The 26780-nt window shown below is 37.5% G+C and overlaps 1 protein-coding gene across 1 annotated transcript; it reads left to right on the forward strand.

The window, feature by feature from the left end:
- The first annotated feature begins 3708 nt into the window (after positions 1-3708).
- Positions 3709-26538, forward strand: LOC122430089 (cysteine-rich secretory protein 3-like). Its single transcript, XM_043450887.1, has 8 exons — positions 3709-3827; positions 13664-13734; positions 18434-18550; positions 19973-20060; positions 21157-21305; positions 21864-21958; positions 22504-22592; positions 24661-26538. The coding sequence occupies exons 2-8, from the start codon at positions 13666-13668 to the stop codon at positions 24786-24788; spliced, it is 735 nt and encodes a 244-aa protein (XP_043306822.1). The 5' UTR covers positions 3709-3827; positions 13664-13665; the 3' UTR covers positions 24789-26538.
- Positions 26539-26780: the final 242 nt, after the last annotated feature.

A 26780-nucleotide genomic window follows, 5' to 3' on the forward strand; every position in this document is an offset into this window, starting at 1 on the left:
AATATTACAATATACAAATACAAATCAGATTAACATGCTGTACACCTTAAATTTACACAATCACATATCAAATATATCTTAATTAAAAGAGAAGAAATTGGTGAATTATACTGTAGGGACTAAGGAAATGAGAAAACAATGCCAATAAATTGACACTTAAACCCTCCTTTTCCTGGAAATTAATGTCTCTAAATTAAATTATTATATTGAAGAATAATTCAACAAAACAACTCATTAATAAACATACAACTTATTTATGAGATCTTAGTTAAATTAATGCTAACTCTAAACTGCATCTAGGCCTATGCCCCTCAATTTCTTTGTGAGGATACAGAGATGATCAACCATTCTATTGAAGGTCACCCTGACAGTTTTTAATAGAACAGGTCCTTGGACACTTGCACTTCTGATTAAATTATACTGATTCTTTCCTATGACATAAAAGAGGAAATAAAGATATTATAAACACTCCAGCATTAGCAATTCAATCCAGCAAAATTGATTTATAGAAACAGTGTATGCATTCAGCAAATACTAGGCCTTGCAGAATAATAAAGATGTTAGCTCCAGGTATTGAGTACTATATGCCAGGTATTGTAAGTTTTGTGTACATTATACTTTTCAATCACCAAAGCCAAGCCTATGATATTAAAATCTGTATTTTACAGAAGAGAAATCTGAAGCTCAGAGGCATTTCACAGACCTGACAGTTCCCAAATACTATGCTCTTAACAGTAAACTATAGGTATTTGGCAATTAGGAATTAAAAGTCATAGAAAGCTGGGCCATGAGAGATCTTATTACAAAGATGCTGTTTACCTTTGTAGTAACTAGTTAGTTTTGAGTGATCAGCACAAAAATACCCCCAAAAGGCATCATCCAGTTCCTACTGTGTCTGAGAGGAGGAGTGGTTAGGGAAGGAGGAAGCTGTGTTTATTTATTCATATTATAGCCAATTTGGCTATATTGGTCTTATAGCCAACCTACTTAGGGTGTACTGGTCCAAACCCAAGAAGAGAAGATTAATTTTAAGAAGTAAGAAAAACAACATTCCCTAAACAGGATGTACTTTTTAAAAGCGATGGTCACTGAAATACTGTTACAAGTTCCATTAGAGTAGTTGGAACTGGTTAAACTATATACAAAGAAACAAGTGATTTACCCTTTTGACATAAAGCTAGCTAGGTGGCTCACTGGTAAAGAACCTGCCTGCCAATGTAGGAGCCAGGAGACACAGGGCTGATCCCTGAGTAGGGGAAATCCCTTGGAGGAGGAAATGGCAACTGACTCCAGTGACTCCAGTATTCTTGCGTGGAAAATCCCATGGACAGAGGAGCTTGGGGTCTACAGTCCATAGCGTCCCAAAGAGTCAGACAAGACTGAGCCGCTGAGCACACAGTATATACACACTTAGATACACAAATAAGAATAAGCTGGCAGATATCTATTGATAAAATTGATAGGGATAGGTCACAAAAGACCAATAATGACCATGCTGGATATAAACACAGAAAAAGAAAAATTATGAGAGGTGCGGGAGCAAATATGGTTGCAAACAACCATTTTGGAAGATCAAGGTCGTTCTGTCATTCTGATACACGTGCATGGTATTCCATGATTCAAAGGATCCAGATACTTTTTCGTACTTGTGTCGCTTAACAATGGGGTACTAATATTTGACAAGTAAGGTAACTTCCAACTAATTGTGTACCCAGTGATCATTTAGATTGTTGACTGAGAAAAGACACACAACAAGAGATCTGTGAGTTCAGTTTTATTGGAGGACTTACGAGGACTGTAGCCCAGGATACAGCCTCTCAGACAACTCTAAGAAACTGTTCCAAAGAGATAAAGAGGTGGGGGGGGGGGGCAGTCAGTATATATATATATGATTTGGTGAAGAAGGATACATGCAATCAAGCACACATCTCAGCAGAAAGTTGCTGCTAGTCAGAAGGAGCAGAAGTCTCCACTAATTATTTCAGGGCCTTTCTAGATATGAGAAGACGCAAGAATATGGGCTTATAAAATTTTCCCCTGAAAATATCTATCTGAAGGCCTGTTCTGTCAGCTTCACTAGAGCACAAAGGGCCTCATTCCTGATCTCCACCCTGAACTCCTTTCAGGATGTGTGGAAGGTCAGTGACTGCAGTAGCTTGTGACTTCATCCTTGCAGAACTAGATGGTGAGGGACATTTCTTTGTTGCTGTCAAGCCAGGTCTACAAATACAAAATAAGAAAAATTATATTAAGCGTTAATGAGTCAAAACATAGCTCCGTTTCTTGTACCATTTTCTATACACTTCTTAGGCTCACCCATGGCTCAGTGGTACAGAATCTGTCTGCCAATGCAGGAGATGCAGGTTTGATCTCCCTGGGTCAGGAAGAGCCCTTGGAGAAGGAAATGGCAACCCAACTCCAGTAGTCTTGACTAGGAAATCCCATGGACATAGAAGCCTGGAAGGCTGTAGTCCATGGAGTTGCAAAAGGGTTGGACATAACTTAGAAACTAAACAACAAAAATCCACTTCCTATGGTAATCTCTCACAGAAATACCTATATCTTAGTTAGTCAAACCATCTGTCACAAAAATAAAGTGCAGTCCCATAGGTTAAAGCTTTAGGGGCAATTTTGTCCAGACATAGAGAGAAAAAAGCACATAAAATGGGAGGGAACTAACACTTTACAAATTTTTACTACATGGCATGCAATTTACACATGTTTTATCATCTTAGCACTATTAAATAAAGTATTATTTTTCCTAACTACTTAACATATTTACAAACTGTCTTTAAATAATGTGACTGTTGATCAGGCATTGGTCTCTTCTAGTGTATTTTTGCATATGACCCAAGAAATCTAGTATAAACATGAAAATGAACCAAAATTATTGAATTATATACAACCTTGTGCAGTCTATAGGCTAACGTGAGCAGGCCAATGCTCACAAATATGCTGCTTGTGATTAATTGATTTATACTTCCTCATTTATAAAAACTCAATACTTGAAAACCTTACATTTTAGAGACAGAAGAAACCTGAAATTATTTGTTCAGCCCTTTTCCTTTCTGAGATGTGGAAACACACTTAGAATTACTAACTAAGCTTTCACAGACAAATAGAAACAAATGATGATAATTTAGTATGTAATGTAGATCAATGGTATGTTGAATTTCATGTAGCCAGGAAATAAAGGTTAATATCAGGAGAACTTATAACTTAGAAATACCAATAAGTTATGGGGTCTCTTTCCATTTTGTTTTGAAAGATACTGTGACCTTGCATTTACAAAGATAAAGACTAAATTATTCTCCAAAATGATAAGGTTCAGCCAATTACTAATGAATATAGTTTAGATCTCTGGAAGAAAGCATTACATTCTCTAGAGTTCACAAAAAATGATAAGCAGAGATTTATTCTTACAGAAAAAAAGTAATCTTGAAAACTCTGTTGTAATGAGCATAGTTTGGTTAAGCACAGTCAAAATCCTGACTGACAAAAATGTGGATAAATTGTAGCATGATATGCACTTCAAAGAATAAGTGTACAGTAGTTAAATGTGAAATAGCTATTTATTTTTAAAAGTTGTGTGGGGAATCACAAGATAATGTCAAAAGTTCAGTTAGACAAACAGCAATGAAATTTGAGACTACTGGTATTATGACAAATCCGGTTTCCAATCTTGTTGACAGATTTACTTGCACAACCAGAATTTGTCAGAACAGGAAATAGGTATAATGCATATATACCTCTCTAACGTCGTTCTCTCTACTTGTCTCCTTCCCACAGATAAAGCAGATAACTTCATCTTGCCCCGAAGACCAACAGTAAGTGCAAGATCTTTATTTTTAAAGTGAACATTTTATTGTGGCAAAATACTTAATGCCTTGTCAGTGAAAAAATAATACCTAGTAAATGACTCTGTGGTTTTCAAGTCTGTTGATAACCTTTATTGAGAGCAATGATCTTAAGTTATGCTATTGTTTTTAAGCTAAGAAAGTAACATATAGCTCTAATATTTTTTTAAAAGCAATTTTATCTAATGTAATAAATTAGTTTTTACCTATTATTACAAAATAAGCAATATAATTAATTCCTATGTCTGTGAATTTTGGAAACAATTACGGCAGAATTTCCTTTAATGTAAAAATGAAAAACTATGGTTATATGTGTGTGCATACTTCCACAATAATATCTTAAGGAACACATTTGAGTCAGTTCTAATGAGGCGGATGAACCTAGAGCCTATTATACAGAGTGAAGTAAGTCAGAAAAAGAAAAGCAGAAGTTGTATATGAATGCATACATATGGAATCTAGAAAGATGGTACTGACGAACTTATTTGCAGGACAGCAATGGAGATGCAGATACAAAGAACAGATGGGAGAAGCAGAGGGAGGGAGAAATTGAAAGAGTAACATTGAAACACATACATTACCATATGTAAAATAGATAGCCAGTGGGAATTTGCTCTACTACACAGGGAGCTCAAACCGGTGCTCTGTGACACCCTAGAAGGGTGGGGAGGGGTGAGAGGTAGGAGGGAGCTTCAAGAGGGAAGGGATATAGATGTGTACCTATGGCTGATCATGTGGATGTATGGCAGAAACTAACACAATATTGTAAAACAATTATCCTCCAATTAAAATTTTTCATTAAATAAATTAATTGATTTTACTAATATTAACATATATGGACATTATATAATATAGACATTATTAAAATAAGTATGGGAAGCTATTGCTAATAGTTTTAAATCCACCAAAACAAAGTAATAGCACCCATCTTGAGACAAAAATATTCTAAAGATTACCAACCTAAGATAAAATATCCCCTATGAGATGCAGTCAAATAAAAAAAAAATTTAGAAACTTTCCCAACAAAAGTCAACCTTTTCAGGCATTTATGTTTACATAAGTGATGTAAATATAATATCAGTTGCATTTATTTTATATAAGGAGGCAATTTCTATATAAAACTTTATATTCCTTGCCAAATAAGAAGTGATCCTGGGTAAGCAGATATCAAGAGACCACATACTTACCTCTGATGACCTGTGAGCAGGTATTCACTAAACAGAGGAAAGGTTTTACTTTGAAAACATTTTATATTAATGCGTTTCTCCCCTGTGGCTAAATGGCATGCAAGAAGCTTAGGGAAGACATGCTATTGTCAGAGAAGATTTCGTGGTCCCACTTCTCCTATTTAAAACCAAAACCTATATGACTCACACTCTGGAGAAGAATCAAAGGAAATTAAACTGATTTCAAGTTTCAAGCCTGCGAGCTACTCTACAATGATAGGGCTTCTGAATTGAGGTCAGATTTGTAAGAGGAAGAGATAAATTATGAGGAGGAGTGTCAGAACTCTTGAGTAATGTTTAAATCCCCACACTGCTAAGAATTCTAGTAATGTTTTTCAGTAAAGTCAAGTAAAGAGGAGAGAATTCATCTTTGGGAAGAAAAAATAATTGCTTTCTGGGAACTGTCAGTGTGGCTGTTGTTATTTAGATATCTTTGTAGATTTCTTACATGAGAAAGTCTAAAAGGTTTGCAAACTCTCATAGGCTGCTTTCTGTCTCACATGTAAGTGGCGAGATAAAAGAATGTGTTATAACAAAGATTAAATATTACATTAAACTATATTTGAAAAATACTGCATCCTGTAGTTTTCTGAGGTCTTCCCTGGTGGCTCAGTTGGTAGTCTGCCTGCAATGCAGGAGACCTGGGTTCAATCCCTGTGTGGGGAAGATCCCCTGAAGAAGGAAATGGCAACCCACTCCAGTATTCTTGCCTGGAGAATTCCATGGACAGAGGAGCCTGGTGGGCTACAGTCTATGGCATCACAAAGAGTCGGACATTACTGAGTGACTAATACTTTCACTTCACATAGTTTTCTGAGCTGTGGTTAGGTATATAAATGTGTCTATAACTATTATGTACATATTATGTACACATGTGTTAATACTTTTAATGGCCTTGTTTTTCTAGTCCCCATAATTCTTTAAAACATTTCCATTCCCTTTTTTCAGGAGCAAGAGCTTTGAGCCCAAAATATCTAGTTTTATCCCCCAGTTCTGCTTGCAAGTTTATGGCACTTCATTATTGAATCTCTGATGCTGGGACTGCCCATCTATAAGCCAGGGTATTGAGTAGATTATTGTGAGTTTAAAGTGAGCCCATAAAGAAAAACCCAGTACTTCACAAGAAAGATGTGCGTGCATGCTCAGTTGTGTCCAACTCTTTAGCAACCCCATGTACTGCAGCCCCTCTGTCCATGGAATTTTCCAGGCAAAAATACTGGAACTGGAGTGGGTTGCCATTTCTTTCTCCAGGGAATCTTCCCAACCCAGGGATTGAACCCATGTCTCTTGCATCTCCTGCATTGGCAGGCAAATTCTTTACCACTGTGCCACCTGGGAAGTCACCATATAGTGGCATCATTATATATGGTTCACTTAGGGCAAGGGGCTTCCTGCCTCTTCACGATAGCCTATAGATTGCACAAGGTGGTACATAATTCAATAATTTTGGTTCATTTTCATGTTTATACTATCTTTATTTTGTCATATGGCAAAAATATACTAGAACAAACTTAATCCCAGCATCCTTTCCATTTGCTGCCACTCCTTAGGTTCGCCTTAGGAAGAAACAGCATTGAGAGGAAGTAGTTATACTAATTCACACTCACATAGCCCTAGGAGGTGGTATGAATGTAATAGCAATGTAGAATAGTCCACACATGTCTTTGCATCTGATGAAGGTTACGTTCCCCTGTTGCTATCTTGCTAATACGTGGCCCCAGGACAGGTGGCTAGTTCTGTTGCTACAGAATTTTGCAATCACAGGAAAGCAATGATTGTCTTGAGGCAAGAGCAGAAATTAAAAGGCTTGGCTATCACTATACACTCAGGCCAGCTACTGCCTCAGGATGCAACCTCTTCCTCCACTTCACACCCATCACACACACATCAACACATACACACTAGAGGTCACGAGAGACTTACTTCTCCCCAGATTTTCTTCCTATCTTTTTGATATTTCTTGAAAGTCATGATTCTATTTTGCTTCTGTAATTCCTTCCATATCCATGTCAGAGTGAAAAAAGAAGCCTGCCTATTTTAGAAATAGAAACCTAAAAGTTTGCTTTGTAAATGGACCCTTTTATGAACTTTCTTCTTAAGATCAAAGCACATTCTCCTTAGTTTATACTTTGAAAATTCTTATTTCCACAAGATGGACTTTTAAGGTAATGTATGTTTGGATAATTTTTATAAATGTGCTTGTTATCTTCTAATAAGCAGTGATATCATGTCATTGGAGAAAACAATATTTTCTTTTTCAAGTGAGTGTTTCAAACTTAGCAAAGCACCTGACATCAAGCTGAGAAAGAAATAATATGTTACAGTTTAACTGTATTATATACATTTCACTTCAAAAAGACTTGTTCTGCTGTTAGTCATTAGATATTAGGGCTTCCCAGGTGGTGTTAGTGGTAAAGAACCCACCTGTCATTGCAGGAGATGTTAAGAGAGGCAGGTTCAACTCCTGAGTCAGGAAGATCCCCTGGAGAAGGGCATGGCAAACCCACTCCAGTATTCTTGCCTGGAGAATCCCCATGGACAGACAAACCTGGAGGGCTACAGTCCACAGGGTCACAAAGTCAGACATGACCGAAGCAACTTAGCATGCACACATAAACCATCAACACTTGGAATTAGAAATTTTTCAGATCCTGTATTTGGCTTTTCTCTAGTCACACTTAGGAGAGATGACTAATCACCTGAAAAGGAAAATGATGAAAAGCAGAAGGAAAATCATGTAAGGAAAGCTGCAATGACTTCTACATAGCAAAATCGCTTTTAAAGGGAAATGGGTGAAAAGGAATCTAAAGTTTGTTACGAAGGAAATAGCAGCTGAAACATATAACTACACACATTTAGAAATTGTCTACAAGCAAACAGGTAACAGAAAGAGGCAGGTATTTTTCCTAATTCTTTTCATTGATTTCGGTGTGACTGTACCAAACATAATTGCAAATAAATCATATCTGATCTGTACCTGCTATTTAAGGAGGCCGCTGAAGAAGAGAGGTGGGATGAAGCTAAAAGCACTGGTCTTACAGTTGCTGGTGGACCTTTATTATGTTTACACCATCTGACATACTTACTTCCAGAGCCCTGTGCTATGCTGGATTTTTTCCTCTCCTTCTCCAAAAGCACCAGAATGGGTCACAGCGAAAGAAAAAGGAAACTTTTCCCTCCACTTTTGCACACTTTTGGAAAGGTTCAACAAGTTCATATTTTAGGTGCTTGAATCATGAGCTACCCTAATGATATGCTGAGGGTCAAGACAGTGGATGAGAATCATATTTTGTTAACTTGAATATGCCCAGTATATTCTAGCCTGCTGTCATGGGTAGTGTGCAAAACTTGATGACTGTCTGTTAAAGGAAAGAATAATAACTGAGTGTCACTGGCTTACAGAAAGAGAAGGACCCGTTTTTCTCTTTGGCTTGCAAATTCTCCTCGAGGCCCACTTGAGCCCATTGCCCAAGGAATGTATGTGTCCAGGGACACTAACCTAAGAAAGAGTCCTCCGGAGACTTAGCTTCTGAAGCTCCACCACTAAGCTTATAAAGAGGGAGCTGTCTTTAGCCATAAGGCATTTAAAAGAATGAAAATGGAAAAAAAATAAAAGAAAAAAATAAAAGAATGAAAATGGTAGTCTGTCCTTTCCACACTCACGGCCAAATTATAGAAAAAAAAGTCAAAAGTACATGAAAAAATTGAGAGAAATAAGATCTTGCAGGTGGGTCAGAGAAAATGAAAATATAATCAAAACTTTACATGGTAAGTTTTAAAGGCTCTCATCCAGTGGCAAGATCAGTGTTTTTGGAGTTAACTTGGGAGTTTCTTTGGGAAGAGGCACTTAGAAATGTTTTTGAAGGATATGGCTAGAATCCAGGGTTGAGGATTAATATAATTTAAGGCGTTAATGGCATATGATCAAAGGATAACTAAAGAAGCCTGGCTAGAATTAAGGAAAATTAAAAGAAAGATTATCTAATGAATGATGTCACAGGTTGGATCCTCTAAGAACAATATCTGAGAGATGGAAACTTTATCAGGAAATGCACTTGAGATCAATTCCTTTGGGAGGGAGTCGGGGGGAAGCAAAATTAGGCAAAGGTGTAATGTAGTCTCATTGGAGGCTTCAGCCAGTTGACTACTTCTGAGTAGTTCAGAAGTTGGGATGATGTTTCAGAGTTGTCTCTACTTGGAGTGAAGAGGTCAGGCCTTTAAATCCCACATCTGACAGCCATAGGATGAGGGTGAATTAGGAAGGGATCATGACTGTGGGCCAGGAGGCTGCCTTCAGCAAAGCCAATCCCTGAAGAGCCTGATAGCTGAGAGATTTCTGCTGGGAGAGCAAGCATCCCAAATAATAATAAAAATAGTGATAATGCTAGGATGTGTGGGTATATGTTGATATTTTTTGTTTTCAGATTGCTTTGATGTTATTTCTCAAACATCACAAAATCCCTATGAGGTGACCCTATGTTACCATATTCTAACTTGATAAGTGAATATTTTCAATTTTATATAACTAGTTAAAGATGAGCTGGGTAAAACAGTATCACAACTTATGATAAACATAAAACAAAATCCCAGGCTTGTCAACACTTACGGTGCTCTCTTTCCTTCATGACAATACCAGGTACCAAAGTTTAGGTTTGCTCAGTAAAGGGCCAGGTATCCCTGAAAAATAAAAATGGCTCTTTTTAATATTAAATTTATGTATCTGCTTTATACAGAAATAAGTTCATTTCTCTTTCCCTATTTTTCCTTTTCTGTCTTTATATTTTCATTCCTTTCACCCACCTCTTCCTTTTGCCCACCTAAAATCTAAACAAAATCAACCTTTTTATATTGCCGCGAGTGAAATTTTAGTGGTATAGAAGAGCTTAAAATTTCAAGACACTGTAGAAACACTTCTATAATTTGTATCCTTCATAGAACTCTTATAGGAATAAGCTATCAGTTTTGTGATTTCCAATCCAATTCTTTCTCATTCTAGTTATTAAACAGACAAAAATGCTTCATTAAAATGCCAACAAAGTGCTCTATTATTTCAACAAATTTACATAAATGAGGGTTATTATAATGGCCTAAGTTTTGGAATCAAGAAGGATATCCTAAGAAAATATTATTTGCACTCTCCAAGTCTTAGAAGTTTTATAATATTTGAAAGACAAGAGAAAATGATTGACTTAATTGTTAATATTTCTATTTTTTTCTAATTTTCTCAAATGTGTTCAGTCATTTATTGGCTATTTATCAGCTGCAAAAAGATTTATATTAATAGTTATGTAGGACTATTTCTGTCAAGGCAGAATGCTTGACATTTTTACCCAGAACTCCACACCCCACCAAAAGTATGACACTGTTTAGTGGGAAGTGGTTATTGAGGTTAAAAAAAATCCCAAGTATCCTCAGTCTGGTGATGAGTCTGTCAGAAGATTACTTAACATCTCTGTGCCTCATTTCTTCACTCACAGAGACATCATAATGCCTGAACCATTAGCTTCAATAGGTGGCAAAAGAGCAACAAGACAATAAACTGACAAAAGTCAGAGGCACTTTTCCAAGAGTGCCTTCACAATAATTACTTGAATTACAGTAATATAGAGTGGTTCAGACGGTAAAGAATCCTCCTGCAATGCAGGAGACCCAGGTTTGATCCCTGGGCCTAGAAGATCCTCTGGAGAAGGGGGTGGCTACCCACTCCAGTATTCTTGCCCGGAGAGTTTCATGGACAGAGGAGCTTGGCAGGCTACAGTTCACGGGGTGGCAAAAAGAGCCAAACATGACTAAGCAACTAAGACTTTCACACTTTTCACGTCACAGACTCATTATAGAAAATGCAGAGAAGAAAATAACACCCTATCACATGAGGATGAATTCATTCTTTTGTTTTTTGCTTAATTTTATTTCCTGTTTGCCTAGCTTTTTAGCTGATCATTTATTTTATAAGAGAATAGTATGAGGTTCTATTTTTGCTGCGGTCCTCCAGGTGAATCATAATGTCTGCATTCCCAAACTCCTGAGCATCAAGGTCCCCAATATCACTATGCAATACAATTTCTTCTGTTACCCTATATGAAAACTAGTCCCAGGACTTCCCTACTGGTCAACGGCTAAGACTCAGTGCTCTCAACACAGGGGACCAGGTTCAGTCCCTGGTCAGGAAACTAGATGCCACAGGCCACAACCAGGAGTTTGCATGCTACAACTAAGACCCAGAACAGGCAAATAAATAAATATTAGGGAAAAAAACTGACCCCAAAGAAACCCCATAGAGCTTTGGTCATCTATTCATGAGAAAAGCCAAGGTACATTGCAATATGGATGATGAGTGGCAGTCAGTAAACGGTTAACATAGATATGCAGCTTCAGATTTCCAATGACTACATGTTATGGGCCTTGGAATGCACTTGAATGTAATCTGACCCTCAATATACATGAGAAATATACATATTAGTCTGCTGTGGCTGCTATTACAAAATACCACAGATTGGGTGGCTTGAGCAACAGAAATTTATTTTCTCACAGTTCTCACCTGAGACCAAGGTGCCAGGATGGTTAGTTTCTGGTGAGACTTCTCCTCCTGACTTGCAGACATCCACCTTCATGGTGCCCTCACATGGGCTTGTTTCTGGGTTCGTGGAGACAAGAGAGACAGACAGAGACAGAGAGAGGTCTTGAACGTCTCTTCTGAACTGAACACTAATTCTGTGAATTAGAACACATTCTTATAACCTTGTTTAATTTTAATTACTTATTTAGGGGCCCTGATATATCATAGTCACACTGGGGGCTTAGAGCTTCAATATATAAATTTTGGAAGGGCCCATACTTTTTCACAGAATGCTAAGCACCTCCCATGTATCATTTGGTATTCCACTTTTTTAAAAAAAAAACTTAACTTCGAAATATAAACATTTTCCTTGTTACAAAATCATCATAAAATAACTTTTATGTCTAATATGCTTAAGCAAGAGGATGTGTTTGAATTTATTTAGACATTTTACCCCTGTGATATTGAATATTTAATTCATTACAATATTTTACCTTTATAAATATTAATGTGATGAAAAAATATGCCTAAAGCTTTACCAGTGTATATTATTATTTCCTGGGGATTCCAAGAAGTTGAAGTAGTGAGGCAAATGATGTGACTATATTAAGGGTGTTCATAGGATTGGGTTGGTATTAATAATACCTTGAAATGTGAGAACTGTACCTTCTGTTTTTAGATCCAGAAAGAGAATGTTGCCTTTTTGGGATTTAAGGCCTTGTAATAAAGAGAAGGATTTGAATGGGAATGAATGGGGACACTGGGCTGAGTTGAAAAGATCTGTTGAAATTACCAAAGAAAAGCATTTACTCCTCAGTGGGTTTACCTAGGGCTCTAGGAAAAGCAAGCATCTGAGCCAGATCTCTGATAGGAAAGTAGTGGCACATGTTCACTGGTAATTTGAGGAGGTGTTAATTGGGCTTAAAAAGGATTAAGCAAGGTGTAAGGAAAACAGCAAGGGCTGGTTGTTCTTTTTTTTTTTTTTTAATGTCCTCTCCCTCCTGAAACTGCTGAACCTCCCACCCACCTCCCTTCCCGTCCCACCCCTCCAGGCTGTTGCAGAGCCCCAGTTTGAGTTCCCTGAGTCATATTGCAAATTCCCACTGGCTATGTATTTACACATGGTAATGCATGTTTCCATGTTACCCTCCATACAGTCCACCCTCTCCCTCCTCCTCCTCCCCAGCCCCTGCCGTGTCCACAAGTCTGTTCTCTATGTCTGTGTCTCCACTGTGCGCGTTGTGCTAAGTCACTTCAGTCGTGTCCGATCCTTTGAGACCCCATAGATGGTAGTTCACCAGGCCCCTCTGTCCATGGGATTCTCCAGGTAAGAGTACTGGAGTGGGTTGCCATGCCCTCCTCCAGGTTGTCTCCATTGCTGCCCGCCCTGCAAATAATTTCCTACAGACCATCTTTCTAGATTCCATATATATATGTGTGTGTTGTTTTATCACAGTTGGGCAATGTGAAGAAGCCATTCCTAGCACCTGGAGGATAGTTATATGGAAAAGCTGTGGAACTAGGGCAGAATTGGACTTCCCTTGTGGCTCAGTGATGAAGAATCCGCCTGCCAATGTAGGAGACACGGGTTGGATCCCTGGGTCGGGAAGATGCTCTGGAGAAAGAAACAGCAACCCACTCCAATATTCTTGCCTGAGAAATCCTATGGGCAGAGGAGCCTGGCGGGCTACAGCCCGTGGGGCCACCAGGGTCAGATACAACTTAGCAACACCAACAACAGGGTAGAATTGAGTTATTTATCAACATTCACAGGTGACCTTCAAGGGCTTCAATGCAGTGCTTCTGTTTGTTCTTTACTGTCCCCACTGGAGGCTCAGGTCTGGGGCCAAATCCATTATCATTCTACTGACTCCTGGTGACACATCCTCTTTTTTTCATGAGTTAATGAATCTGGTGTTACTGAGATCCTTACTTTGTGTGTTCGATTTTCCCCTGTGTTCCTCAGAAGTTCATGCACTAAACATTCCAATGCCGGTCTTTGTTCCCTTGTTTTGTTTTCCCAGCAATGGCATTATTCACGGTGGTTTTGTTCCTGGCGGCTGTGTGGCTTCCTTTCTTTCCTGCAAAGGGACAGGTATGGTCAAGGGTAAAAATCCTTTCACAACAACTCATGCAACTTTGAGGGATCAATGTTTGAAAGTAAAAAAAGACCAGAGTATCTGGTACATCGCAAAGTACCTCTCAGTTGCTCACTGTGCTTAAGTCTAAGGCTGTGGCAAGCAATATGGTAGCGTCTAGCCACGCGAGGATATGGAACACTGGAAATATGGATAGTGTGAGTTGAGACCTGCATAAATACAATATAGTATGATTTAGTGGGAAAAAAAGGAGGTAAAAATCTCCTTAATAATTTTAATATTGATCACATAATAAACATTGTAATAATTTCCCCAAGTGGTATATATTATACTTAACAATTTAATATGCTTATTTTTTCTTTTTTTAAATTAAAATTGTATGTGATGCCTTAATTATATTTCTTATGACAGCACTGGTTTGTGGATTTAAAAGCTAATGATACTTCTCCTGTCCCAAGATCTTTTCTGATTTACTTTTATTTAATACATTTCAATGTGACTCCCACAGAAAATTAGTACATATTTATATGATCTCAAATTAGCAAAACTTCTTCCCACACATCACCACATTTAATTTTCATAACTACCCTGTGAGAATAATTCTATCTATACTTTAAATTAAAAGGCAAGAAAATTTACTAAAGATATTAAGTATTTTGATTTTGCCCATAATTTTACAATTAGTATATGTTAGGTAAGATGTTCTAATTATTTCTAATATGCTACTTTACTTCACTTTAGTAATCTCCCAAACAGGATCAGTCATGTTCTCCAATAATCTCCAATGATGCCCATATAAGGTGTCGACCTTCTGATCAGAGAACCTCTGAATGTGAGGAGCTTTGATCACTGCTGTCTGTTCCCACACCCTCCTTTGACTCTGGGCACACAAGATTAGCTAGGACTCCTCAGACCACAGGTTTCTGACATTGCATTTAACCTCATTTGGCATTTACAAATATAGCTATTGTGTTACCATAATCAAAATTTCAATCCAAATACAATATATTCATCAGCCAGGGTTTCACTGAAGTAGTTTGCTGCATTCCCAATTTCTTTCCTGAAGATTCTTTCCATGGTCCTTTCTGTCCCCTGTTACATGTCCAGTCCATCTCCCAGTCTTTATTTATAAAAGTATTTAAAAGGGAGACATCATTTGGGTCCTTTGCACCAGTAAATGTCTCTTGATCAGATACTCTACACCCCTCTGCCCAGAGCATCTTCTCCAGATGCCTAGAAAACACAATTTATCTTTCAATATCCCAGTCCAGACCATATTTTGTGAAATCTTTTCTAAGCTCAGTCAAGGAGAATTAATCCCTCCTTCCTTTATATCTAGTAGATCCCCTCCTATCATTTCAGTTATCAGGTTATAATTATCTATTTATGTCATACTGCTTATCCAATATAAACTCTTTAAGGATAAATAGATACCACCTTTTATCCATTGTACTCTCAACACTTTTCATATCACCTGTCACTTAACAAAAACTTTATCGATGCTCATTTTTAAGACAAACAAACAAAAGACATGTCTTCTTCAATAGAATTTATCTACAAAGCAAGATAGGGTAAGAAGCAGGAAATAATGACTTTCCAGAAACCAAATTTTGGTACACTTTGAAATGAAACTACATTTTTCAGAGTCAAAAGGACATATCCAGGGAGCTATTTTACAATTTGATTGTATTTAGGTTAGTGCAAAAGTAATTGTGGTTTTGCATTGTTGAACTTTGCTATTTGATATTGGAATACATTCTTAAATAAATATGGTTAAGTATACATCATTTTAATATGCATTTATCATTTTTTTTTTGCTAATGACATTGTTTGCTGTTTATTTTGTGTTTATTTTAGACTAGGGAAATGATGTTAGACAAAAAGCAAATTTGGGCAATTTTCCTATCTGAGTTCAGAATGGGTTGGAAAGCAATGGAGGTAACTCTCATCAACAATGCATTTAGCTCAGGAACTGCTAAGAATGTACAGTGCAGTGATGGTTCAAGAAGTTTTGCAAAGGAGACAGGAGTCTTGAAGATGAGGAGCACAGTGGTCAGCCATCAGAAGTTGATTGACCAAATGAGAGAATCATCAAAGCTGATCCTCTTAAAACTACATGAGAATTTGCCAAAGGACTCAACACTGACCCATCTATGGTCATTTAGCTTTTGAAGCAAATTGCAAAGATGAAAAAGCTCAGTTAATGGGTGCCTCTTGAGCTGACTGAAAATAAAAAATATCATCGTTTTGAAGTGTTATCTTCTCTTATTCTATGCAACAACAACAAACCATTTCTTAATAGAATTGTGACATGCAAAAAAAGTGGATTTTATACGACAACTGGCAATGACCAGCTCAGTGGTTGGACTGAGAAGACGCTCCAAAGCACTTCCCAAAACCGAACTTGCACCCCAAAAAGGTCATGGTCACTGTCTGGTGGTCTGCTGACTATCTGATACACTGTGCTGCTGCTGCTAAGTCGCTTCAGTCATGTCCGACTCTGTGCGACCGCATAGACGGCAGCCCACCAGGCTCCCCCGTCCCTGGGATTCTCCAGGCAAGAATGCTGGAGTGGGTTTCCATTTCCTTCTCCAATGCATGAAAGTGAAAAGTGAAAGTGAAGCTGCTCAGTCGTGTCCGACTGTTAGCTACCCTGTGGACGGCAGCCTACCAGGCTCCTCCATCCATGGGGTTTTCCAGGCAAGAGTACTGGAGTGGGGTTGCCATTGCCTTCTCCCATCTGATACACTACAGCTTTCTGAATCCCAGCAAAACCATTACATCTGAGAAGTATGCTCAGCAAATCGATAAGATGTACTGAAAACTGCAACACCTGCAGCTGACACTGGTCAACAGAAAGGACCCAATTCTTCTCCACAACAACACATGACCGCACGTTGCACTACCAACACCTCAAAAGTTGAACAAATTGGGCTAGGAAGTTTTGCCCCATCTGCCATAGTCACCTGACCTATCATCAACCAACTACAATTTCAAGCATCAAGACAACTTTTTTTTTCAGGGAAAATTCTTCTGCCACCAGAAAGAGGCAGAAAATGCTTTCCAAGGGTTCATTGAATCCCGAAGAAAGTATTTTTATGCTACAGGAATAAACAAACTTATTTCTTGTTGGCAAAAATGTGTTGATTGCAATGGTTCCTATTTTGGTTAATAAAGATGTGTTTGAGCCTAGTTATAATGACTTAAAATTCACAGTCCAAAACCACAGTTACTTTTATACAGAGATTGGCCACAACTGGTATTTCACATCGGCATCCTTGCTAATTTAGGAATCGATAGCTGGGAAAGCACCCAGTCTGGGAGTACCACGCATTCAGTATTGGTCCCTGTCTTTAGGAATATACAAACAGGCAGGAGAAATGGACACATAATGAGATTGTGGCAATAAAGTGTGGTGAGACCCATGTTCACAGTATTTGTGGAACTTTGAGGAGACTTAGCACTGGGGGAGGGAGAGAATAACTTATCCCAGGGTGTCAGGGAAAATCAACAAAAGGCCCTGTCTGGGCTTAATGCTTACAAAATTTTGCTCACGTACATATAACATCAGACTCTTCTGTAAATTTAAGTCACCAAATTGCTCAGACTTTCTGAGAACTATTCACACACCCTACTCTACCTCCAGACTCAAGCCTCCCCAACATACATGCAAAGATACACCAAAAATATCAGTACCAAATTAATACCCTGTTAATTATATTTCTGTTACTAAAAGGAACAAAGTCAGCAATAGCTCATTAATTGGAATGGCATTGCTCCCTCCAAATTGTTTTGGAGATTTTTTTTATAATATTGTTAAACTGTCTTTTGAGAGACCCCATAAAGTCTGTCATATAATAGGTAGAATTATTTACTGAAGTATTGAGGGCACTTGGACTCCGCCTAAACATGCTTTCTCTAAATACACACAGCGTGTCAGTTCAAGGTTCCCCGAACATCTAAAACAAGGGTTCCCAACCTCCAGGATCTAATGCCTGATGATCTGAGGTGGAGCTGATATAATAACAATAGAAATAAAGTGCACAATAAAGGTAAAACGCTTGAATCATCCTGAAACCATCTCCTACCCTCCAGGTCCATGGAAAAGTTGTTTTCCAGGAAACCGGTCCCTGGTACCAAAAAGGTTGGGGACCACTGTTCTTAAAGGATCCACCTACCTCTACCCTTATCACACCCTTTCTGCAGCCTGATTGAGGGTGAACGAGAATGTTTAATGGCTCCAATCTTGTAACTTTGTCATTGTGTTTTCATTCATATGTCTAGAAAACTCACACTGAGATGTCTCTTCATTCTAGAAAGTGGCATTTATAGCCTCGGAGGTGTTTTTATTTTTTGGCTGGCCCACGCAATTTATGGAATCTTAGTTCCCTGACCAGTGATCGAAACTGTGCCCCCTGAAACAGAAGCAGAGAGTCACTGGACCACCAGGGAATTTTCATCGAGGCATTTTTAATCATCACGGCATGAATTACAGCCCGACTTTTAAAATTCAACACTATTTCTTTCTTTCTTTCTTAAAAATTATAGTTTGGGCTCAGATTCATTGGCAGTGCTTAATAATACTGACTTGAACTGAACTTGTCTGAAAATAATTTTTCTCTTAAATTAACTTATGCATTCTTCTATGCAATTTCAAAACTTTTAAAAACAAATCCTAATCTGACTTTCCTTCAGGATCTACGTTTTGCTGATTTGTCAACCACCCTGACAAAAGTCCAAACTGAGATTGTCAACAAACATAATGACCTAAGGAGAGGAGTCTCTCCACCTCCCAGTAACATGCTGAAGATGGTAAGACGCAGTCACATAAAAAAAAGTGGCTTGAGCAGGCTGTGGTAAGAGCTGGCACCTAGTAAATTACATCTCTTAAGGACTGTTCGGCTTCGGAAGTTCTGTCTCTGCCTTGTTGTTTCATTTGAGCTGTGTTATGGACAGGGAAGAAATTCTTCTTTTAAATTCCGCATACTATTTTTTGCTTAAAAATCATACTCCTCCTTCTATATTCTATTCACTAGAATAGTTTAATCTGTCAGAATCTATACTCTACCATGCCTATTTCAGAGTTTACCATCTTTGAAAGTGGAATTTCTCCTCCCAGAAAGAAAAATGCATATACATACATACATATACAATCAGTATGAAGTTTCAGGGTGTCCATGGAACCCCTGAAGCCTCTCCATGAACCTGGCTGCTGAGGTTAGTATGTGCCTTCTGACCTTAATAAGCTGACTTTTAGATACTTTCACTAGGCTTTCTCTGTTGTTTTTGATAAAAACAGCTGTCTCATCACTTCTCTGGCCTACGCGCTCGCTTCCTTCTAGTTCTTCTCTGTACAGTCGTAACTGTGATACCATCACCCACACCATCCTCATGATTAATGTCCACTCCACCTGGGCTGGAATTTATGACCTAGACCTTTTCTAGAAGATATGTTGCTAGTAGGAGAAATCCAAGTTTTGTTGACTTTAAGGAAGAGAACATAAAAATATCTTACCACTGCAAATGTTACCACTCCATCCCCCAAAAAATGGCCAAACATCTTCTCAGGTGCCTTATTGCCACTCAGAAAGGGCCTTTGCAAGTGAGGGGCCTTCATTAGCTCATTGTCTCATTAGTCTCCTAAATTTTGCTTTATTATAGTGAAGCAACTTGTCTAGTTTTAAGTGCTATTTAAATTGTGGGGGGCAGAATTAAAAGCAAATCTTTAGATATCAGTGAGAGATGCCTTTCTGCTCAGTATTTCTTCTAACTTAGGTTATTCGGGTTATTACCTTTTGATCTAGGGTAAATAACAGCCCACTTTTCTAGGTACAGTACTGAAGGCCACATGTCTCCCAGATGGAGTTACTAAAAAAAAAAGGAACTAAGAGTGAAGTATGCCAGCTCAGCACTATAGGAAAAATAATCTCAACACCTCCGTGAGTTGATCAATATTTAGAAAGGATCATTGCTAAAAACTGAGGTGTGTCTACTGTGCCATCAAAAATAGACCATTAACTCTCTTAGATTTTTTGATTACTTAGGGCAGGTGTATGATTTTGTGGAACAGAAAAAGACACGTGAAAAAGATACCCCTGACTGTCATGATAAGCAGAAGGTGCATATAGAGAAATTTTGTACTCATATAGAATAGTCCACTATTCTAATAATAAAGCTTATGCTCCTTTGTAATTTAAGTCATTGAGTGCATCTTTTTTTCTCTTCTTGTTTTAGCAATGGAACAGCAAGGCAGCAGAAAACGCCCAAAATTGGGCAAACAAGTGCGTTTTCAAACACAGTAAGAGAGAGGATAGAATAGTAGGTATGTAATTTAATATATTTGTTGAGTCCATGAACGAACAAGACCACAAGGGCTATTTTTGACCTTATGTTAAGAAAGCTTTGTGAATAAATGTTGCTTCTAATGCTGCCTTTTTCAATTTAAAAACTGTCTGCAGCAGAAAGAACTCTGAGAAGTATCACATTGTGCTTATTGCGTGTTTTATATTTTACAAAAACACTCACACAATATTGTATTTGTGCCTCTTAACCATCCCCTAAATAAAGCAGTCATGAGTCATCTCTTCCTCTATTTTATAGAATAGAAAACTGTCAGAGAGAAAACAGTTGTGATTTTAAACCTATTATTATTTGTATTTATAACATGTTTGATTATATAATTTTTGATGACAGAATGTCAAGTCTTTTGTATATCCTGGGTGCCTGCCATACAATCATTACAATATAGATTAAAAAATAGCCTGTTAGACATGACTTCTGCATCAAGAAACATAGAAATAATGAGATAAAACTTGAAAAATACATTAAGATATATATTGGAAAATATCTTGAAATATTTGTTGTGCTACAAGGCACTTCTTTCCTTATTCTTTGAGAATTTGGCCTGTGATGCTCTTACTTGCTTATTAAGGGGAGACTCATAATCTTTGAAAACATTGTCTCTTCTAGGACCATTTGCTTCACATTGGGGTTTTTAATTAAAGGCTGAGTGCTAGCTTTTTTTCAAAGTTCATACAGAATAACAATCATAAACATTTATTTAGGGTCTTATGTATAAAACAATCTTTGATGAATGTGGTGGGCAAGGTCAGAGAGAAATTCAGTTAGTCTCTGCCTTTACCATACAAAGCAGAGTGTGCGTTAACACATACACTCAAGAAAAATTTAAAGTGTAAACAAATGAATCTAGGGAGAGCAAATACTAAAGAAAAAAAAAACTTGATGTACTCAAAATTGTGCACGTTGAGGCCATTCTTAAGGTATTAAGCACATCTGACTTCTTTCCAGCTTATAGTTGATGAGAAACTCCCCCATGGATTAACAGCTATGAGTGCTACAAAGAATAGGGACTCTGCATGTTTTATGGCTTTCCCCATGAATGATCTGTTCCTTCTCAGGTACAAGGAACTGTGGCGAGAATCTTTTTATGTCAAGTTACCCTTCTACATGGCCTAATGCAATCCAAAACTGGTATGATGAGGTCCATGATTTTGATTTTGGAGTAGGGCCGAAGAGTCCCCAAGCAGTAGTTGGACATTTCACCCAGGTAAGGGGAACAGATAAAAACGTTCTGACATCAGTACTTTAAAAAGGAGGCTTCTCCGAATTTTGACTGATTCCAATGTTGAACTGAAAGGAAGATCTCAAATGGGTAAAGAGTAGTTTTACTATGTTGTGGGTATTTCAGCAGTGAGCTGTCATTTGTCAAAAGCCTGCACACCTTGAATGGGGAAATATACCTTGTATTTTTCTTACAGTCTAAATGGATTAAATAGTGAATGTACATGGAAATGTAGTATTTTAAAAGATTTTTAGGGAATTTCCTGGCAGTCCAGCAGTTAGGACTCAGCACTTATACTGCCATGGCCTGGCTTCAATCCCTGGATGGGGAACAAAGATCCTGTAAGCTGCATGGAATGGCCAAAATAAAATAAAAATAAAAGGTCAGTACTTCTACTCAATAATTTAACTAAATATATTCATAAGGTATGCAGAAACACAATATATCAGTAACTTTTTTTTCGGTTTTGTATTTCTTATTATAGTTTTTAAAATATATTTTCTTCTCTAATGTACTCTGCTATTTTCACTTATGTGCTCATAGGTTGTTTGGTATTCATCTTTCCTTATTGGATGTGGAGTTGCCTACTGTCCCAAACAAAGTCTAAAGTACCTCTATGTTTGCCAATACTGTCCTGCGTAAGTATGTACTTTCAAGTTTGTCGTCAATACATAATGCCATCAGCAATTGAGTATTTTAACATTGTTATCTAATGGACAAGCCAGACTTTTAAAAAAGAATTTTTCAATAGCAGGGAGGAGGAATAAAAAGTTTAGAAGAGTTTTTTAAATTTGAGGCACAACCAATTTCTCCCTGTCTCTCGATGGGATATGTTTACCTCTTGTCAGCGTGTGGGGGTGCACAGCCTTACCAATTCCATCAAGTTTACTATGAGGTAAAAACTGTTACCACACTGAAATGCACTCTGTAGATTTTAGAGCCTATTATTAGCTCATTTCGGCTCAGGCTGTTAGACTAGGGTCAAGAATGAAAGTGCACATGTGAATTATTCTTACTTTGCATTGCGATCTGAGTACACTTGGGGAATGTCAGTTTTTCAGTCTTGACGTGATTTAAAACACTGAAAGATATTTAGGCCCATATGATGATGGATGTTTCCCTTGGAGCATAAATTAAACTTGAAAAATGAAAAATGCTTGACATTTTGTATTTCAAATTTCAGTGGCAATATTGTTGGCAAACAACATGTCCCTTACCAACGGGGAACACCCTGTGGCAGCTGCCCCAATCACTGTGACAACGGACTATGCAGTAAGTTTGAAACCATTAACTTGTTAATATAATAAAATGACCTGATGTGGCTAAGGATTAGAAAATATTCTGAATATAACCAACTTAAGCGATGCCTTCCTCCAAAAGGCAAAATTAAAATTATTCAACAGAGTGCCTTTAAGCAAAAAGTTTACACTGTTGAGAATTCTTACTTGCAATGAAGTCTGTTATTGTACATAACCTCAAGAAACATCTACCACCAATGTATATCTGTAGCTATGTTAAACCCGTGACACATTGGCATATCTGAAAAACTTTCTGTGGAAATTAATCATTGTAACTGAATATGAACTTTCTGTTCATCAAAGTTAATGCCATTAGAGCAAAGATGGAACTTTAAAAAGAGAAATATGTACAAATATAAAGATGTGATACCACAGAATATGACTTAACCTGGACAGGCATATTGAAAATTATAATTCTTTATATGTTAATGAGTTCATCATACTAAATCCCTCATTTTTCCCATAGGGTAATTTAATCATCAAATTTAATGGACAATTGCACTTTTGTCTGCTAATAACTTTTATATACTTTTAAAATGTCAATAAAATCTGCTTATAGTGTTATTAGCTCACAGAAACTTCAAAAATATCTTAGCAAAAGGAGTGAAATTAATGTCATATAATGTCTTATTCCGTGTTGTTGTTAATAGAAGTACAGCATTGGTGTTTTTGTTTAGTTGGCATATGTTATTAAAATTATTATGAACAATGCAATTAACCCGTCAACTGAAATTTCTACCTTTTAAATGCATTCACCTAACTGAATTATAGCACTCACTCTGGCAGAATTGCTCAGCCATAATTCAGAATACTGATGATATCAAAGCTTTGTATAAATTAAATACAGAAGGAAATAATTACACCTGGGCTGAATACTATTTGTTGAGGAGCTCAGAATTTATCCTAGTAGTAATGAGCAACCAATTGAAAGATTTCAAATGGAAGAATGATGAAATCAGAATTGTGTTTTACAAAGAGCTCCTGGCAATAGCATACAGAAACAATTGGATTGGAATCCAGCTTGGAGACTGTTGAAAAACATGGGTTTAAAAACAAATATTTTTACTGCATGAGGGCAAAATGAATGAAGAGAAACGGACAGTAATAAGAAATAGGAAGAATGTAGGAGAGCCAGTGTTTCTTACCTGTGCTTGTTGCACGCTGATGAAAAATACGGGGAAAACATCGTTAATCAACTATACTTCAGTTTAAAAAGAAAGAGAGAGAAACTAGAAATATAGAAGGGAATGAGTTCAGGTTAATTCCTAGTGCCTGGTTTAAATTATGCCACTTCTCTGAGTCTGGGTGAAAGGAGGGGAGAGTTGGGAAGCAATACTATAAAACTGCCAAGCTTGTAGGTAGGATAATGTACCTGGCTTGAGATGTGTTCAGTCTGTGGCCACTGAGGGACATGTGAATGGAAATGCCCAACAATCATGGTGTAATTTCCTTTTGTTTTTGCATTTTTGCACCCACATCTTCTTAAATGATTTCTTATTCCTTAAAGAAAGACTAGTAGTATTAGAGCCTACAGCAACAGAGTCCAATATACCTTTTTGCATTCAAGGAAATGTTAAATAATTATACTGTCTCTTAAAGTAGCCCTTGGCCACATTGGTTATTGAGAACTTGGAATGTAACTAGTATCACTGAGGACCCAAAATTTTAATTTTATTTTATTTTAATTCAATTAGGTTTAAATGTAAGCAATCACCTGTCTAGTGCTGATCATTTTGGACAGTGCAGTTCTAGACAGATTCATTTAAATTCATCGTACTCTGTTTTCTGAGGAAGGAAAAGAGGCCGATTCATTTTAGAAACATTTCAAAAGATTAGAATTTTAAAATAAATGGTGAGTTAATCAATTAGTTTAACTAAGAGATCGTATGTGTCCCTCAAGCTATGAAATGCTCATCACAGTGTAATGATGCCAACATGTTTGCTCAATTTTCTCTTTCTCACTCACATTGAGTTTACTGTTTGTGTTGCTGCTATGGAAGAAAATGATAATGAAGTGATTACTCTCTTTGCTTTTATTCCAGCCAATAGCTGTGAGTATGAAGATACCTATTCTAACTGTCCATCTTTAAAGAAAACATGGACCTGTGCCTCTGATTTTGTGAAGACCAATTGCAAGGCTGCCTGCAACTGTGAAGGCAAAATTTATTAAATTCCCAGTACTGACCAAGCAGGGTTACATGATGGAAGGCTGCATCATCTACTCAGATTTGATATTTACTAACAAGGAAATCACGGACATGTTAGCTACAAATTTGATTTCAAGTAGTAAAGGGTCTTTTTCTCCTGGATCTGCTTTTTATTTTACAGAATTTTTTTTCATACAAAAAAAAATTTAATGTAACCTAATCTATGATAACAACTTTGGATTTTGATGTAAATGGGGTGATGTAAATTTAATTGAGTTTAATCAAGTTGAAGATTCTGAAAGCTGTATTCTCTTACAAATATGATCACTAGAAATTTGAACTGAAATTGAGAACCATGTATAAAATAAACAAGCTGCAAGGATATTTTGTATGGCACAGGGCATGTAGCAAATATTCTATAGTAACTATAAGTGAAGTATAACCTTTAAAATTTGCAAATCACTATATTGTACACCTGAAACACATAATATTACACATCAATTATTCCTCAAAAAAGCCTGAGGAGGAGGGAAAGAGTTATATCAGAAAACTTGGGAGCCCCAAGGCCTGGGAGCTGGGACAGAGGAAGCTCTGATTTAGAACTTTTCAGCTCCTACAGGCAATGTCCAGACCAGCTCGCCTGCCAGCCTAGGGGTGTTCTCCCAGCTCCAAGGCTTCCCACTTCTCCTCCATCTCTCAAAACCTGGCTTGGGGCCCTTGGCTGGAGGGTGACCCCATGCTGGGGACGTGCTAAGTCAAAAAAAAAGAAAGAAATTGAGAATCATATTTCTAGAACAAGATGCATGGAAAGGTCAGAATGTAATATCATTGTCTCATGAATCCTGAACTCCTCATTCCCAGTCCCACTTTATAGCTAAACATCTTCAAAGATACATATGCTATCTTTAATTCTTCCTCTTCCCACTAATGTCTCCCATTTTTACAGTTAAATTCAAATCATTCTTCCTAAGGTAGCCTCCATCTTCATTTTGCCAAAATCAGTGAAGACTTTTGGGTCTTCATCTGCATAAACTGTACAGTAGAATATGACCACACCTTCCTTTTTAAGTCTCTCTTCTTTTAGACAAATCTTCCTTAAAGAAAAATTCAAAATAATATATTTTGAATATACCTCTTCCTTCAGGAGGTAGAACTCTGATCGCTCACTATTGAGTCTGTGCTGAACTTAGGGACTCGCTTCCAAAGCGGAAGGTATGAACAGTGGAGAAATCTGGCAAATAACGTCTTAACTAAGTGATCAAAATTCCACATCATTCCTGACTCAGTAATGAACCATGTGGATTCACATACCACCATATATGATATAATTAGAAGAGATATCACTTCTGAGGTGCTCTTTGCAACCCCAGTCTTATTATACAATAAAACATCAAGCAAACCTAAATAGAAAATACCCTGATCACGACTCCTCAAAGCTGTCAAAATCATGAGCAATAAGGAAATTCTGAGAAAACATTACAGACCAGAGGAGAATAAGGAAACAGAACAACTAAATACAATGTGGTACCTTGGATCAGATCCTGGAACAGAAGGAGGACATTAATGGAAAATTGATGAAATGTGGAAAGGATCCAGGGTATTTTTAACAACAGTGGTGATTTCTCAGTCTTGATCAATGTACCAGAGAGATGTAAGATATTAATAATATGGGAAGCTGTAACTAGGTAGAGTGTGTATGGGAATTCTCTGTACTATATTAGCTGAATTTCTGTAAACCTAAAAATACTCCAAAATAAAAACGTTAGTTCCTCAGTCGTGTCAAACTCTTTGTGACCCCATGGACTGTAGCCTGCCAAGCTCCTCTGTCCATGGGATTCTCCAGACAAGAATACTGGAGTGGGTAGCCATTCCCTTCTGCAGGGGATCTTCACGACCCAGAGACTGAACATGAGTCTCCTATATTGCAGGCAGATTCTTGGCTATCTGAACCCTAATAAAAGGTGCATTACAAAATTCTTTATTCCTTGGTTCCATGACACTTCATACTTTTCCTC

The sequence above is a fragment of the Cervus canadensis genome, chromosome 28 (assembly GCF_019320065.1).
Source record: "Cervus canadensis isolate Bull #8, Minnesota chromosome 28, ASM1932006v1, whole genome shotgun sequence".
Taxonomy (NCBI): Eukaryota; Metazoa; Chordata; class Mammalia; order Artiodactyla; family Cervidae; genus Cervus; species Cervus canadensis.

Excerpts from the sequence above, each read along its gene's own strand:
- LOC122430089 (XM_043450887.1), top strand. The coding sequence starts at position 13,666 with ATGGCATTATTCACGGTGGTTTTGTTCCTGGCGGCTGTGTGGCTTCCT. Across the intron at positions 18,551-19,972 it reads CCAGTAACATGCTGAAGATG|CAATGGAACAGCAAGGCAGC; the intron begins GTAAGACGCAGT and ends TTCTTGTTTTAG. Across the intron at positions 22,593-24,660 it reads CTGTGACAACGGACTATGCA|CCAATAGCTGTGAGTATGAA; the intron begins GTAAGTTTGAAA and ends CTTTTATTCCAG.